Source organism: Delphinapterus leucas, chromosome 21, assembly GCF_059928025.1.
Source record: "Delphinapterus leucas isolate spDelLeu-1000000601 "Yukka" chromosome 21, BTC_Dleu_Yukka2, whole genome shotgun sequence".
NCBI classification, from domain to species: Eukaryota; Metazoa; Chordata; class Mammalia; order Artiodactyla; family Monodontidae; genus Delphinapterus; species Delphinapterus leucas.
In genome coordinates, this window is record NC_143149.1 from 10376043 (window position 1) to 10393329 (window position 17287).

At 47.9% G+C, this 17287-nt stretch overlaps 1 protein-coding gene across 1 annotated transcript in view; it reads right to left on the minus strand.

Moving 5' to 3' along the window:
• MYOM2 (myomesin 2) overlaps window positions 1-17287 on the minus strand; it is an 80148-nt gene that overhangs the window by 16092 nt on the left and 46769 nt on the right. The window contains exons 19-27 of the mRNA XM_022570851.3: window positions 16855-17033; window positions 15329-15443; window positions 14095-14251; window positions 13899-14005; window positions 11697-11741; window positions 11003-11139; window positions 6812-6956; window positions 6633-6692; window positions 5228-5295 (exon numbers count right to left, since the gene is read on the minus strand). Of these exons, the coding sequence (XP_022426559.1) occupies window positions 5228-5295; window positions 6633-6692; window positions 6812-6956; window positions 11003-11139; window positions 11697-11741; window positions 13899-14005; window positions 14095-14251; window positions 15329-15443; window positions 16855-17033 (1013 nt within the window). The remainder of the gene's footprint in view (window positions 1-5227; window positions 5296-6632; window positions 6693-6811; window positions 6957-11002; window positions 11140-11696; window positions 11742-13898; window positions 14006-14094; window positions 14252-15328; window positions 15444-16854; window positions 17034-17287) is intronic.

The window sequence follows — 17287 nt, forward strand, 5'->3', positions numbered from 1 at the left end:
ACAAAAAACAAATTACAAACATTGAGAGCACGTGATTAGTTCCGAGAGTGTAGCAGTGCAACGTATTTTAGACTTCCCGTAGCAGCTACGTCAGCTGCTGTCGTTGGTGACAGCCCTGGGGGACAATCCCCAGACGGCAGGGCTCCGGAATGTTCTACTCGCACTTGCACACGGGGCACAGCAGCATGCCCGATATGGAGAATAATTCCATACATGTTTCAGAGTAAGTGCAGGGCTGTCTCCCGCTGGTCTGGGAGCTAGGCTCTTCCTTCTGAAGCCAGGACCACGTGGTGACAGTCAGGATGGAGCGAAGCTAAACAATCCCAGCAGACGATGTCCTTTGTCCTAACACCTCAAAATCTCCCTTGTGTCCGTTTCCACGCCAAGCCAATCCCCGACTCTCCCCCACCTTAATTCAGCACTGCTGCCTCTTACTCTCATTTTCCAAGATACTTACACTGTCGGTCCTTGGGTGCTAAATAAAAACCTTTCCAATGACCTTCAGCCTCTGTTCTCTAAAACCTGTATCCTCAGTTACTTTATTTGTCCTGTAGCTCGGGGTGCGGGTGGCGGCGGGGAGGGGGGGTGTCTTTTGTCCCCAAATAACTCATTTGTCGCTTCTCTGAACTCTCTGCAATGTCTCTACCACTGTTTCTTTTTCTTTTCTTCCTTCCTTCCTTCCTTCCTTCCTCCCTCCCTCCCTCCCTCCCTCTCTCTCTTTCTTTTTGGCTGTGTTGGGTCTTTGTTGCTGCGCGAGGGCTTTCTCTAGTTGCGGTGAGCGGGGGCTACTCTTCGTTGTGGTGCGTGGGCTTCTCATTGTGGTGGCTTCTCTTGTTGCGGAGCACGGGCTCTTGGCACGCACGCTCAGTAGTTGTGGTTCACGGGCTCAGTAGTTGTGGTTCACGGGCTCAGTAGTTGTGGCACGCAGGCTTCAGTAGTTGTGGCCCACAGGCTTAGTTGCCCCGCAGCATGTAGGATCTTCTCGAACCAGGGCTCAAACCTGTGTCCCCTGCGTTGGCAGGCAGATTCCTAATCGCTGCGCCACCAGGGAAGTCCTCTACCACTTTTTCAATACGCGCACCTCACATGCACGTAAGTATCTAGGAAAAGGTCACAACAGTATCACTCCTGAGACACGGGGCCCTGCCCGACTCTCACGGTGTCTGAGTGTACCCTCCCCAAAGCTTAACTGGAGGTGTGTGAGAAATCTCTCTCCCAGATTTCCTTCCGTTCATGACTGAGGTTTCTCTTGCCTTAAACTTTTCTTTTAAAAGATGGTTTTCTGTAAAGTTATAATATGAATACGTCCACACATTGATTTTTCTCCATGTGTTTTGTTATGTAAGTAAATAGAACAATAACCACCTGCCAAAGTATTATTAGGCAGAAACCTATGTGGAAGAAGGGTTCACGGAATCCCAGGAGTGATGGGACATGAGTATGCAGGCTAGGTGGGTTAAATTGCAAAAGACTCACCTCTCAAGCAATAGTTATTCAGTTTCTCCAATATCTGTGTTTAAAGACTTATGACTCACTTTGATCAGGGAACTTATAATATTATCAAATATTCACAGGAGGGCCTACACCATGTCAGAGCACATGGGGAGCCTATTTGTCCCACTGCCATTGTGAGCATGTACTCAGGACACCCTTGTCAGAAAAAAGGCCAACTGACCACAACATAGCCGCTGCCTTAATTGACATTTACCACCGTGTATGTTTAAGGTGTACAATGTACACAACTTGATACACGTATATATTGCAAAAATGGTTCCCACAGTGAGGTTAGTTAACACATCCTTCACCTCACATGGCTACCACTGTGTATGTGTGAGCGGTGAGAACACGCAAGGTCACTCTCTCAGCAACCTTCAAGTATATAATACAGTGTTATTCGCTCCAGTCACCACGCTGGGCATTAGACCCCAGAACTTACTCATTTCATAACTGGTAGTTTGTACCCTTTGACCAACATCTCCCCCACCCCTTAGCAACCACCACTTGTTTCTATGAGTTTGGCTTTTTTTAGATTCCACCTATAAGTGAAATCATGTCGTGTCTGTCTTTCTCTGTCTGACTTACTTCACTGAGCTTATTTCCCTCAAGATCCATCCATATTGTTACAAATGGCAGAATGTCCATCTTTTTTATGACTGAATAATATTCCTGTGTGTGTGTGTGTGTGTGTGTGTGTGTGAGACATCTTCTTTAGCCATTCATTCATCAGCAGACCCTTCGTTGTGTCTTCATCTTGGCCATTGTGAGCAATGCTGCTACGAACACATGGTGCAGGTGTCTCTCCACAACAGTGACATCACTTCCTTGAGATGGACTCCCAGAGGTGGGATCGCTGGATCGTATGGTAGCTCTATTTTTTTTTTTTTTTTTTTGCGGTATGCGGGCCTCTCACTGTTGTATCCTTTCCCGTTGCGGAGCACAGGCTCCGGACGCGCAGGCTCAGCGGCCACGGCTCACAGGCCCAGCCGCTCCGCGGCATGTGGGATCCTCCCAGACCGGGGAACGAACCCGTGTCCCCTGCATTGACAGGCGGACTCTCAACCACTGCGCCACCAGGGAAGCCCTGGTAGCTCTATTTTTAATCTTTTGAGAACCTCCGTACTGTTTTCCCACAGTGGCTGCACCGATTTACATTCCCACCAACAGTGCACGAGGGCTCCCTTTCCTCCACAGTTTTGTCAACATTTGTCATTTCCTGTCTTTTTGATGATGGCCATTCTGACAGGTGGCCTTCACCCTTGATTTGTCTTCTGTTTTCCTGCTCAGCGTCTAAACATGATTGAATGTCCCCATCCAGCCAGCGGGGAGAGAAGGACTTGACCCCCACGTCCACGACCCGCTGGGGCTCCCAGGGTGTGATGGGCTCAGCTCAGTCTTCACCCATCTTCCATCCCATCAGCCAGCGCCGTTCAGACTCCCAGCCCCCGGCCACCAGCCCACCCGGACAGGCGGCAGGCCCCGCGTCAGCCCTCGCCTCACTCAGGACGCCGCTGTGCGGTCTTCACTCCTTGAATTCCTCACCTTCCTCATTCCATGAAGCCACTTCTTGTTTCTCCTCTTACTTCTCTGAGGACTTCCCCTCGGTAATTCCCTTAAAAATCCTTCTCTCCTGTTCTACTCTGACAACATGATATTTTCCAAAATTCTCCAAGTTTCCGTTATCTTTCTGTCTCTAAAGGCTGACCTTCAGCAAACCTGACCCACGGGCGTCGTGCTCACCGCCACGCGTGTCCTGCTACCTCATAAGCCTCCACAGCAGAGCTTCAGCTTGCTGTGAGGGCCGGGCTCACGGTGCGCTGGTTATACCATATCGCCTGTGCTACAGGCGTAACCAACGAAGTTCTTGCAAAACTGAATTTATCCTCAAAATCCTCAGACTTGGTCCTGCCCCTGCAGTGCCGGTTAGTATCACAGCACCACCTGGTCTCCAAGACAGAGACCTAAGATCGTCCAAGACACTGTCCTCGCTCACATCCAATTACTCACCGACTCCTGCCGGAACCGTAGCTCCCCAACAGTCTTCCAGTGTATCTCCTACTCTGTGCACGTGACCACTATGCTCGTCTGAGTTCCCATCTCTCATTGAGCCTCTTGGGCAGCCTCCCCTCCGGCCTTAAGAAACAGCCAGAGTCATCACGTTCCTGAAAACCCCAAAGGCAGGCTCCCCGCCGTCTGCAGACCAGAGTCCACCTCTGCCCTGCTGGATGCCCTCTGGTCCAGCCCCCAACTGTCTTACCAACCTTATGTATTTCTTATTGTGGTAAAATACAGATGACATAAAATTTACCATCTTCACCATTTTTAAGTATACAGTTCTGTGGCATTACGCACATTCACGTTGCTGTGTAACCATCACCACCGACCATCTCCAGAACTTTCTCGTCTTCCCAACCTGATACTCTGTCCCCATTAAACACTGACTCCCTACCCCCATCCTTCAGCCCCTGGCCCCCTCCATCCTACTCTCTATGAGTTTGACTGCTCTAGGGACCTCACGTAAGTGGAATCATACAGGGTCTGTCCTTTCGGGTCTGCCTTATTTCACCCAAGGATCATCCGTGTTGTAGCAGGTAACAGGATTTCCTTCCTTTTTAAAAGGCTGAATGACAGTCCGCGAATTTACCACATTTGTTTATCCATCCATCGATGGGCACTTGGGCCACCTCCACACTGGGTTATTGTGAATCGCGCGGCCACCATCATGGTGCACACGTATCTATCTGAGGCTGGATCGTATCGTAATTCCACCCATTACTTCTGAGGAGCTGCCATACTGCTCTCCACAGCGGCCGACTCATAATTCACCCTCTAACGCTGCGACTCCTAGTTTCCCACGCGGCTGTTTCACAGTTCAGCCTGTGGGAGCAGTTTCCACCCTCGTCGACCTGTATCCTTCTCAGTCATCCCCCCGCACTCAGCTCAGGACCACCCTCGCCGACCTGTATCCTTCTCAGTCATCCCCCCGCACTCAGCTCAGGACCACCCTCGCCGACCTGTATCCTTCTCAGTCATCCCCCCGCACTCAGCTCAGGACCACCCTCGCCGACCTGTATCCTTCTCAGTCATCCCCCCGCACTCAGCTCAGGACCACCCTCGCCGACCTGTATCCTTCTCAGTCATCCCCCTGCACTCAGCTCAGGATTCACCGCTTTGTTGACTTGTCTGCTTGTTTACCTCTCTTGTCTGTGAGTAGCTTGGGAACAGAAATGATGCACGATCGAGCTTTCCCCACAGCCTCTTCTTCTACAGAGACAGCCATGTAGCAGGGGCTTGTTAACTTAAAGTCTGTTCCCCAAAATACAGGTTTTTATAGTTAGTAGTGATTCAGGCTTACTTTATTACTGAATTGCTCAAACAAAAACTTAAGAGCATCTTATTCCCCAAACATACCTTTTATTTCCTAAAGAAATCATATGAGCAGCATAGAAATTACCAGATACATTTCACCATAGCATTCTTTCCCATATGTTCACTTACTGAAATCTTAAATAAATATTTTATAAACTACCTACTTGAATCTCCGTTCCGTTGCCCCTGTAATCTGTTGACAGAGACCACAGACGAGACTGAAAGTCTGAGTACCACCCGCCCCTAATCCAACCCCCTGCGCTTCACCACCAGTGTGATCTGAACGTAGCTGCTCCCTGACTGTCTCCACTGTCACGAGAATGGGAGTCTCACTCTCTCCTGGCTAGAACCGATTCCTCACCTTACAGACCAGCCGGACTTCACAATCTTCTGTAACATCCCAGTGCAGATACTCAGCGAAATGAGGGCCTGGCGGGGAAAAGGGAAAAAAGTTTAAATAAAGGAAAAAAATGTACACATATACACACACACATACAAATGCATTTTGGGCAGAAGAAAGTAGCTGTTCAGTCTGAAACCAAGATAATTTAATAAAACTAATTTTCAGGGCTCCGCAGTCAGTGTGTGCAATACTGATACTGAAATCTCTATTTCTAGCTGGGTGATGCTGTCTGATCTCTCCTTCTCGGTGATGTCTAATAGCTATTGCTCTTTAGCAGGAAGAATAATGAAATATTATATTTTTTTCTCAAGACGTGTGTCTAACAACATCCAACAGCATGGTATAAAAAAACGTTAAAATAGGAGAACTAATTGAGGTAAGATGAAGAAAAAGGCGTTTGACCTAGCAAGTATGTCAACACATGATATTTATATAGCATTTGAAATCAAAGATTAATTTATATATCTTTCAAAAATATCATTTTTACTTAATATAAATGCAGAAGTCATATGCTAATAATACATTCAACACAAAAATACAAAGCAGTTTTAGAAAGTATTTATTGATTTCTTCCATATAAATACATCCTACAAAGTTGTAGGAATCATATTGTAGAAATGAGTAAAATAAACATTTTTGACTACTAAAAATAACTTAAAACAATAAAAATAATGTCTTCATTTTATATTTTAAAAGCTGTATTCTAACTTCTTTTCAAAAACTATAGAAATCCCATATAAAAATATTTTTCAAATAAACCCTTGGGTTGTAGTTCAGTTTCTAAAATTTATCCATTTTCCTTTGTATCTAGTTAATATGCATTTTTATTTTTTACTTATTTATTTATTTTTAATATGCATTTTTAAAACGATATATTTAAAAAGTATTGTTTGTAATTAAAGTGAAACATCTAAAAGTTGAAAAGTTCACACACTTTTAAGTAAAATAACAAGCTCCTGGCTATTGGAACTGGGTCTACTGCCCTCTCTCCGTTTCTCCTAATAATCCCCCCAACTCACCCACCCCCATTCTTTATTCCTTTTTGTCACAATCACTGGACTCCATCTGGACGTGTAATGGAGGCACCCTTTCCTTATCACTGCAGGAAAATACCAACACTCAACAATAGATTCCAGGGCTTTTCAAGGTAGAGGCAAGAGAAAATACCGATGAAATAATGGGAAAGGTCAAAGAACAGAAGAGAGTCCAAACTTCTACAGCTAAGAAGTGGTCTGACTTCTCAATCATTTAAAATCGAAGTTAGAGTCGTTTGGCATTAAGTAGGATCTGCTCCAAGCAAATGCTCAAATCCTAAACCTTTGTCTTGTGCTAGTAGTGGTGGGGAAGCCAGCCAACCACCTACCTTGTTTCCTGAGAAATTCCTTTCTTTGAAATTCAGCCTCTTCTAGGACAGCCTTGAATGCTAAATCCAATATTTGAGGGGAAACAAATAGAAATGAAATACATTTGCTTCTCTCTGGTTGAAAGAATTTGCTTTGAATTTTCCTTTACAGACACATGAAGACCTTCCACACAGCATACCGTCTCCGATGAGGACCAGAGAAGACTGACTTTTTGCTTTTCCGTCGTGAATCTGCACAGTGTAGGTGCCTTCGTTTTCAATGGTAAACTGACCCATCACCATCTCGATAAGGCCAGTTGACTTGTCACACTTGATTCTGTGTGTCTGGGAGCACAGAAGGAAGGGGAGAATTCCACCGTGAAATTCCTCCCTCCAGTTTTCTTGCTGGCACCTAACGGTTGCATCAACTATTGTATCTTAAGGGATCATGGTGCCCCAAAAACACACAAAAAGAAATTTCAGCCACTGAACCTCTCGGTGAACCAAAGAGCAAACGAGGGACCTCTTGGTGAACCAAAGATCAAACGAGGGACATTCGGTGATGAAGCCCTAGGTCTGCGTGGGGAGTGACCTACACACGAAGAACCCAGCAGAAACTCTGCACACTCCTCGGGAATGTGCACCTGATGTGAGGTAACTCAGCACACGGGGGAAAGAGAACGGGGCGCCCTTGGCCATGTCCGATCACAAAACCACAGGCAACAACCAACCATCTCCACGGCCGCGAGGGCTTCAGTCTCGGGGACTCTGGGGACACGGGCATCACGACTGGTCGCCCCCACTCAACACCGCCACCAGCACCAGGGTTGAAGGTGCCCAGGCTCTGCATCCCCCATCCGGGCAGCCTCCAATGGGGACCCTTTCCCGGTGCCGCCCGTCCAGAGCTCACGTCTCCCTCAGACTCTGCTCTCATCGCTTGTGATGAGCTACAGAGACTGACGTGTGGTTGCGAATGGACCATGTCTTGTTATTCCACCCTTGGATACGATATCTGCAATCAAGCAGGGGTCAGGGAGGCAGAAGGAGCACATCCAAAGAATGACTCGTCTTCGATGCAGCCATCATTCAGGGCAAGGACAGCACAGGGACCGGGGCTCCCCTCAGGAACACGACTCACAACGCCACAGAAGGGCTGCTTCCTCTGGCCTTGACCCCCCCAACGCTACGCCCAGAATGAACAAAAGCATGACAACCTTTGCTGGTGACCTTTCCTGCAGGCATTCCTGCTTCCTTCCAGAGGAGCCCAGCTGGGATTTACGCAAAGGCTTCCCAGCCTGAGTAATGAGCCGTCCCAGGAAGGTGGGGCTGTGGGGTGAGATGAGCGAGTCATCGCCAGTAACCTGTGGTCAGCAGCCAACAAACAGGACGAGAGGGAGGAAAGGCCACTCCTTGCCCCGAGAGCCTGCACTCCTTCTACAGCCCTTACCTTGATGAGACTATTACAAAGAACTCCTGTCTGCGGGTAACTAACAGAAAATGTGTGAGATCGGCCTTTTTCTCACACATCGTGTGTATTTATTTTCACAATGCTCTTCTTTCTCTTTCAGGTGACATTTATATTTTGGATTCCAAATGCCAGTGTCACAAGAGAGCTGAGAAGATGGATATTAGCAAAATAGCACCTTTGTTCGACATCCCTAAGCCCGTTTCCCTCAGCGTCGGGCATCGTTTCTAAACCCTCCTGCCTGACGTTGGAAGCGGCACCTCTGCTGTCTGACCCCTTCCGCTTAATCCAAGTGTATTTCCAAGATGCCCTGTGGCCACTCCCCTGGTCAGCCCACCCTCCTCGCCCCCCGGCCCCCCACCTTGCTAGCTCTCGCGTGTGCAAGCTGCAGGGCCCACCTGTTCCGGGGCCCATTTTCTGCGTTCCTCCTCCGAAGGAGAACCCAGGAATCCACTGCTCTTGAAATCTCCCCTAACTACTCCAGCCTCTCCACACCCCCGCCTTCTCTGAATCGGTGCTCGCTGTACTGTTTTAACACGCTCTCCATTCTGTATTTTTTCTGTATCATTCTCTGATTGAAGCTGTATTTCTTCAACTCTGGGATAAGCTCCAGGAGGGCAAGTTTACGTCTCATTTTTCTAGGCTACGGCGGACAATCAAAAACCATCTGCAGACTATAAGCTGCCGTCCACAGGGAAAGGAAGATGAGTGTCTGAGGCCCCAAGGGTTAACGTGATGCCTGAGGTTCTGTTTGATCAAATATGACTTTCAGGTTTTAAGTGAATAAAGCCCACCCCTGCCCACAGGCCTTGACTTCCAGGAAACATAAAAAAATCACCTGGAAATCGGAAACTCCAATATTGTTTCAAGTAAGTAAAGCATACACTGTGTACTTGTACAACATCGCTTAGATTTTTTTCTCGATGGGAACTTGGTGTATATAAAGTGAGAGAGAGAGAGAGCAATGAACGAGAAGGCGTGAGCTCAGATTACATTTTGAGAGAGAGGCCATTTCAGGAGGTGGTGCCGATTACAGGAAGCCTCCTGATTACGGCAGCAGGACACTGCTCCCTCCCCGGAGACTCCGGTAGTTCTCGGGGGCTGGGCAAGGAACAGAGGGCTGCAACAGGTGTACCTCGCCGGGGTCCTTGAGTTTCTTTGCAGTTTTGAGTATTTGCTTTTGAATACGGGGAGCAAATTTCAAGTTGATCAGACAACGGTGCTGCTCTGGGTCTGTAAGACGCTTGCCCCCATCAAACATCTGTGAGTAGAGGCCTCTAGGAACCTGCTCTAATTAGGTCTGAGAAGTGAGAAGGAACCACGCTCACCAGCCGGATTCTTAACAATCCAGAGCCTTCTCCATTTTCTCAGCTTCTGCACCGCAGGCTCTGGGCAGGTTTGAGAAAAGAATCAGGCTTCTAGCGATTGCCGTTGTGCAGCGAGATGATGTTCGATGATTTTAAGGGGGCCATAAATACAGGCTATTATGTGACTTTCACAAAATAGCATCAATCTCCACATGGAAAAGTCACCTGTGGATTGCTAATTAAGGAAGACAATAGTACAGCCGTATTCCAAACGATAAGCCAGGTAGCAAAGACATCCGTATTTAAAGCAAGCTCTCCACAGCAGGTAGGGATGTTAATCAAAAGATGTTCTACAAATAAAGTGCAATTACACTAAATTCCATTGCATTCCGTAGCATGATCTCTGCTCAAAGAAAATTGTCTCCAATTACCTTGATCATGCGATGCTCTTCCATACACAGTATCCATACTGTGGGCTTTTTTTGCAGCCAGGAGGAAACCGCATGCTTTCTACTTACTAGCCAACTCCCCAATTTGTACAGTTCTCCAAGGATGCCATCATTCTCATGGGGAAGATGGACTGGATAAGAAAACTCACGTAACCTTTCTCCATACACGATTTCTGCCCGAGGGACGTTCGTCTAACGAAGCTTTACTAAAAACCCATCAGACACAGAGGCCAGACTAGGGATGAGGTGCCCAGCTTAGAGGGAGAGTGAGTGGGCCGCACACCTGGCATGAGCAATCCCTACATCTCAACCATCCCGTTAATATCCGTGCAGCAGACACACCGCTGAGGCACTGAGGACTCAGTGGGATAGCTAAATAGACACGATGCATTGGGTATCAAGGGAAAAGAGAGCGGAGGGGGTAAAGATGGTGGGATGTGAGAGACCCCAAGGGCACTGCTGAACAACAAAGAAAGGCTCCATCAAACAGGTCGTCTTTTAACTGGGTTCCCAGTTGCGCTGTAATAATTAGACAAGAGGACATATATGGAGACACGATGTGCCACAGGCAAAAAAGGAATCCTTGTAATATCTGTCAGCTTCATTCTACACAATTAAAAGTAGAAGAAGGGCAAAGTGTCTGTATCATAGCATCCTACACATTTTTCTCTGTTCAGATTTGCCAGGCCAAGGGGGCAGCCTAAAAGCTCAGGGAAGGTGCAGAAACTAATTTCCCAGCCGACGCCTTCCATGGGCAGCTCTCAGTGGGAGGGGGGCCTAGGAAGGCATTGCTCACATCAGGGCAAAAATACACCCCTTCAAAACTGTCATCAAGAGTGAATAAACTGATCCATTGAGGATAACCGCCACCCCACATAACCTGAACCTTTTCATAACACCAAGTCTCTAAACGTAGTTGGTCATTTTTTAATTCCAACAGGCTTGGATTTAAAGGCCTCCTGATCTCTCATCTAACCGAGACCAAATCTCTGTACATTGCAAGAATCAACCATCTCTCATTCTCATTCATGTTGTCAGCCTTCTACGCCCCAACTTCTACAGCTCGAAAAGGGATGAAGACAGACCCAGAATACTGACTTTCAGGAACTGACCTTCCCAAGTAATACCTGGCCATCTCCAAAGCCAGAGGCCACGCACACATGAACTCACCTCGCTGTTACTGACTTCTCTGTCATTAATGATAAAGCGGTAGCTGGCGTCTGGTGATAAGTGTTCAGCCTGCAGCCAGAAGCGGACCTGGCCCTTATCAAAAATCTCATAAGCTAATTCTGACTTCAGAGGAATCGCTACAGGAAGAAAAGAGATCACAAGTCAATAATGCGTGAATCCTTGTGAGAAGGAATAGCTGTGTACTATAGGAAAATATCAATCCTCATTATTAAATTTTTGGAGAATGTGAAACCCCGGAGTATTGAACTGGATTATGAAAACCAAAACAAAGAAATGAGACTCTAGTTAGCCTGGCGCTGCATTCAAAGCCTCCATGCCCCGTGAAGCCTTGCACATGCACGGTCTGCTTTCCTGATGGGCCCGGTGACCACAGATGGATATATTCTTTCTGAATTCAATGTAATCCAATAACTGAAGATCCCATTTGATACAATTCTCACTTGGATTAAACAGCCACACTCAACCCGAAATCCAAAACACTGCATGCAATGAAAATTGCTACACGTTACAATATTAGCTAATACTTGTTTTGAGCGAATTGTTGACAAGTGTGTAAAAGCTGGCGCACAAAACGAGGCCATCCTCTCCCCAGAGCGTCCCTTCCAGAGCTGCACGCGGTAACGAACATGCCTTCCCAGAGTGCAATCCTGCTCTGAGCTCCAGGCTCACTTACTGGGATTTTTTATCTCATTGCTCAGCGTCACCAAACGTTCCAGCTCTAAAATTAAGAAAAATATAATCACTGGTTTTGACCTGTACGTTCAGAAGCTGGCTTAAAAGCAAAGCAGAGATTTGACATCACATCACCAAGTTTAATTTGAGGCTGTGAAAGAAATTAGAACTGGGAGTTAAAAGGAGACATGGGATAACTGTAACTTTGAATACTCCCTCCAGTGAATGACCGCCTGCAACTAAAATCCTCACCATTTAAAGAACCCACTTACTAACGGGACCCGTTAGGACGGGTTAGGGCAGAGGTCCCTGGGAGTGGGGGGCACTGGGGGGGCAGGTGTATTCCTCGAAGAGAGGAAGACCTACAGAGGGGGTATGTAAAGGGACCCATTTCCAGATCCTCTAATCCCATATGAACTCTTTCCTGAAATTGGTCGTTAAAAGCGTCCTGCTTTAGCACCTCTCTCACCCACCCAGAATTTCACTGTGGTGTATTATCATGAATTTAAATAATAAATAATAATGATACATTAAAAAGTAAAAATGCACTGCTCCTGAGACTCCCAAGAGCAAGTTAAGAAAAATTGAAGGTTCTAAACCACTTCTTTCCTTTTCCCTCCTTCCCTCCCCCTTCCTCCCTTCCTTCCTTCCTTTCTTCTTAAAATTAGCATTTAGAAATGAGACCACGGTCACCAAGATCTGTATGCACCTGTTTATTTGAAATGAACAATGAAGCAGACTTTCTGTGACCAGAAGTAACTCCACCTAGACGGCTGATTTGAGGGTGAGGGCTGACACCCCCATTAGGTCTCACAGTGGGAACTTCCATACATCAAATGAGCTAAAGGTGCAGCATCAAGGTTTTGCCTGAAATGTACTTGAGGTCCATATACAGCCTAAAATGTGCTGGAAATGCTCATCCTTTGCAACGATTTAAAATTAAGGTGAAAACGTCATCTGCAAACTTTCAAAAGGAGCAGAGAGCACAGCACTTGTCAGAAGTCTTTAAGGATGTTTTGCTAGTAAAGAGCTGGGTGAAGCCCACTGAGTGAGGGTCAGAAAGGGCAGCTTAAAATGAAGGTGAGCAGATTCCGGTCCCTTCCCGCCCTGTCTGTGAGCAGTGAGCTTGCCAGGGAACCCAGGAAGCAGAGGTGGTGCAGCCCCTCTGCTGTTCTACTGCTGGTCCCGTTAAATGCACATGGGCTCACCCCAATGCCCCCAACGTCTGCATGGGACCTGCGAACGCCTGCGGCCAGCAGACCCTGTCCCCTCCCCACCCGTCCTAGGCGTCCCCCCTTGTATCCCTCTCCTGGGACCACACGCTTCACTGCAGCCAAGCAAGATGCCAGCTGATAAGGAAAGGATTAGACTATCAAACTTAAGGCATTTTAACTGAGGGCCCTCAGAGACTCAGAAGCTTTTAAAGGCCCAACATGGAGTTTTGAGGGTTCTGTCCAATGCTACACAGTTCCGTCCACATCACTGACTAATCATTGTACAAACTTGTAAAACTGGCTCTGACCAGCACGGGGTGGTAGATAAGGGCTGGGCACAAACATCAACCCAGGCCGTGGAAGAATCCTCCTCCCGAGGCCAGTTCATTGTCTGGGGCACTCAGACCCGGGCACCTGCCTAAGAGAAACTGCTGCTTTTCCCCGGGGCAGAGTAAACCGACTTCCTTCACTTCATTCTGCTGTTTTCTGTTTATAAGAGAGCGAGTGATTTTAACTATGGAAATTAAATATTATTTCACACACATAAAAAAATATATACATATAAATATATACATGTATGTGTTTTCTTTCATCATTCGATTATTCCATGTTGGGAGAAAAGGGAGGATTCTTGCATCTGTGCGCCTCTCATTAATTTTACGGACTTATTTGCTAATATGCTACTTGCCAAACTAATGAAACGTAACTAAAACTCACCTCTAAAAGTACAATTGGAAGGCTATAAAAGCAATATATACAGCAAGAAATAAAATACTCCCGGACCAGTGATTTCTTTAGTGGCTAGAGTACAAACTCAAGAGTTTGTGTAATTTCCAAAGTAATTTTTGGCTTTAAAAAGGATTCCCCACCCCCAGCCTCCTGCAAACACACACCCCTTTTCTAAGCAAATCAGTCTTTTCTCTGTTAGGGTCAATCTTTGAAAATGTTATAAAACCCCAAAAGGGAAGCCTATGTCCTACAGGTGTTACCTTTCTCATCCAAGACAAAGCTGGAGGACACACCATCCGTGTCACTGACGGACACAGAGTAAGTCCCTAAGTCCACTTTATCCAGATTCTTAAAGTACAGCTTCGAGCTGAAAGGGAAGGAAAGCCGGTATGTTAATTACTGTGTTTGCAGGCGTTCCTAAGAGGTGGTGATTGCCAACTCCAGAGTGGAACTTACTGGTCCCCCACGGTCTCGACCTTGAACCTCTCGTCACCTGCAATGTCCTCGTAGGATTTGCACCACGTGAAGTGAGAGGCGTCCGTCATCTCCTGGCAGTCAAAGCTCAGGTAGATTTCACCTTTTTCATCCACGCCCGCGCTGATCTCCTTGGTGCCTGCAGAGCGAGAATGCCAGGGAGCATCTTAGGAACACAGTATCCTTCCGAGTCTTTTTTGTGGAGGAGGGATGGCCCAGGCGGAGGGCTTGTTTTACATCGAATCATCAGGTTTTGCCTAGGGTCTACCCAGGACATCGGGCAGATGTGAAAGAGCGAGCCCTCTGGGCAGCTGATGGAAAGCAGAGAAGTTCAGGTTTGGGTTTTAAGTCATCACATGTCTGTCCACTTCCTTTTCTGCATCCAGCACCACTGGAGAAAACCCTCTGGGCTGCCAATCCCGGCCATAACGATCCTTTTGCCCTTTGGGATCTGACCCTTCGCCACTCCTGGGGGCCCGGGCAGCGTGGTTAGGGCACTTGTTTCCCACACGCCCGGGCTCTACTTTCTCCACTTTTTCCTTCGGGGGATTGTTTGTTTGTTTGTTTGTTCCTTTTTGACCAAGTGGACACCTGGCCCAACACAGGCCAGTCAGCATCTGTCCCTTAGGAATCAGAACTGGAGGAGACACGCCGGCCTGAGACAGGTGCACACAGATGCGCCCCTTGCCAGGAGGACAGAGGAGCACAGAGCCGGGTGGCAGGGTATCCATGGAGCCAATCTCCAGGGAGGGGAGAAATCCAGGGAAAACATGGTTTCCGGAGATCCTTCTCCCCACGTATCCCGTGAGCTCACCCCCCTCCCCTCGGAAGCACTTCCCCGCCAAGGTCCCCTCAGCTGGGCTCTTACTACTTTTAACCAAGGAGATTGCCAGCGGCTTTATAATTTCTGATCAAAACTCAGCAGTAACATAAAAGACCATCGTCATCCCTGCACGTTCTACTGCTGAAATGAAGACCCTGCCACCCTTGCAGAATGACCTCACGTGCCCCTTGCTGCCCAGGATGCTGGGCGGGGGGGCGTGCAGTGGGTCTTTGAAGACATGCTGTACTGCGTCTGTCAATCCAACTCCTTCTATAAATGTGACGGGTACCGTCCATGCATCCGCCGTCCATTCACACACACACACGCATGCCTCCTCCCAGATCACCCTGCTGTGAGGTTTGCCCTGCTAACAGCCGAGCAGATGAGGCTCACCTGGCCTGGCCTCCACAAGTACCGGCTCCGACGTGTCTGAGGGCTTCCCCACCCCACTCGCATTTACTGCCCGGACACGGAATATGTAGGTTTTTCCTTGGTGCAGGTCGCAGACCTTGAAAGAAGGAGGAAATGTCACATGTGAACAGACAGATGAAAATGACTTCATTCTTCATCACATTTTATTACAGGCGTGTTTTCTTTTTACAAATAGCCTATTCTTCCAGTCGGAATAGCCGTACAGAGGAAGTGCAGAAGGGAAAAGGAGACGGGCAGGCTCATGACCTCACTTGGGGAGAATAAACAGGGTTGCTACTGTTCTGATATATCCTCTTCTTTGTTCTTTGCATATTTTAAAGCAGAATTGAAATCATATCATCTAGTTTATAATCTGGTGTTGAAATTTAACATAATTCTACGGGAGTAAATATCATTTCACATGTGATTTTTTAGTTTGTGCAAAATATCCTATCATTGGGGCAATATCAAAATTAAACCCATCTTGGGCTTCCCTGGTGGCACAGTGGTTGAGAGTCTGCTTGCCAATGCACGGGATACGGGTTCGTGCCCCGGTCCGGGAGGATCCCACATGCCGCGGAGCAGCTGGGCCCGTGAGCCATGGCCGCTGGGCCTGTGCGTCCGGAGCCCGTGCTCCGCAACGAGAGAGGCCACAATAGTGAGAGGCCCGCGTACCACACACAAAAAAATTAAACCCATGTCTTATACATCTACGGATGAGGTATATTGTAATCTGCATTGATAACCAAAAATAAAATGTATATTAGCTAATTTCTAACGAATTCATTTAGCTGGATTCTGAGCAGTTTTTGTTCGTTCAGAAGACGACACTGATCTTGTTTCATGTTGTCCAACTGCCCTCCAGAGGCTGCTGCCCATTTACCTGTCACTCAGGTGCGGCCTTTCTTTAAGGAAGCACATTGCCTCTCTGTCTAAATCACACCCCAGAGCCCACAGCCCAAAGAATAAAGCCTCTGACGAGGGCAGCTGGGTCCCCAGGTCTAAGCCACTGTTACCACTAACCTGACCCCAGTGACTGGTGAATTGCAGGTGCTAAAAACAGAAGTATTTGGAGAAAGAGGGGACAGAGAAATTACACATCATAGTTCTGTCAAATGTGTTTACACTGTGTGTACGTGTGTATGTGTGTTTATCAGATAGACGTGCATCAGCGATCACGTGAACTGAGTGAAGTAAACATGGGCTTGGTGCGGAAAGACATAATTCTAGCATCGCTGTGGAAGGCACATCAACACAGTCCATGACCGTGAAGTGTCAGCACCGTGGGGGGTTGTCAGACGGCAGGAAGCAGAGGAAACCCATCCAGATGGTCCCCACACGCAGTCGCTCCCCATGTCCACGGAGGGGCGGGTACCTCCTTGAACCCCGCTGGCTGGCAGCAGGGGTACCAGTTCATGTGCACAGTTCCCTGGGGGCTTTGAGCTAGACCCCCGACAGGGATGAAACACGTTCCCCAGAAGACAATGCCTGAGAAGGTGTACCGTCACCTTTAGGTAGCGATGTGCCGTGGTGGCCTCGTTGACGGTGATCCACTCTTCGGAATCCTCTTCCTTAAGGTCCACGAAATACCCAGAGATGGGGCTGCTGCCTGAATACACCGGGGCCTTCCAGAGAAGCACCAGGGACGTGTCCCGGACCTCACAGAACGTCAGGTCGTAGGCAGGACCTGAAAAGTCAGGTGAGCCTGTGGACTAATTCACGAGTCCACACGCTAGCCCGGGACCAGCAGGTACGTCTCACGGAGAAAAAGGTGTGCAGGAGAGGATCCTGAGGTACCCACCCACCTGCTGGGCTGGAAACCCGGGAATCACAGGACTCACCCAGGGAGTCTGACCACCCGGGGAACCAAGCTCTCACCAGCTCCACCAGCCTAGTACCCCAGGCCCGCCTGTGACAGTAACCAAGCCCAGGTCCAGGGGA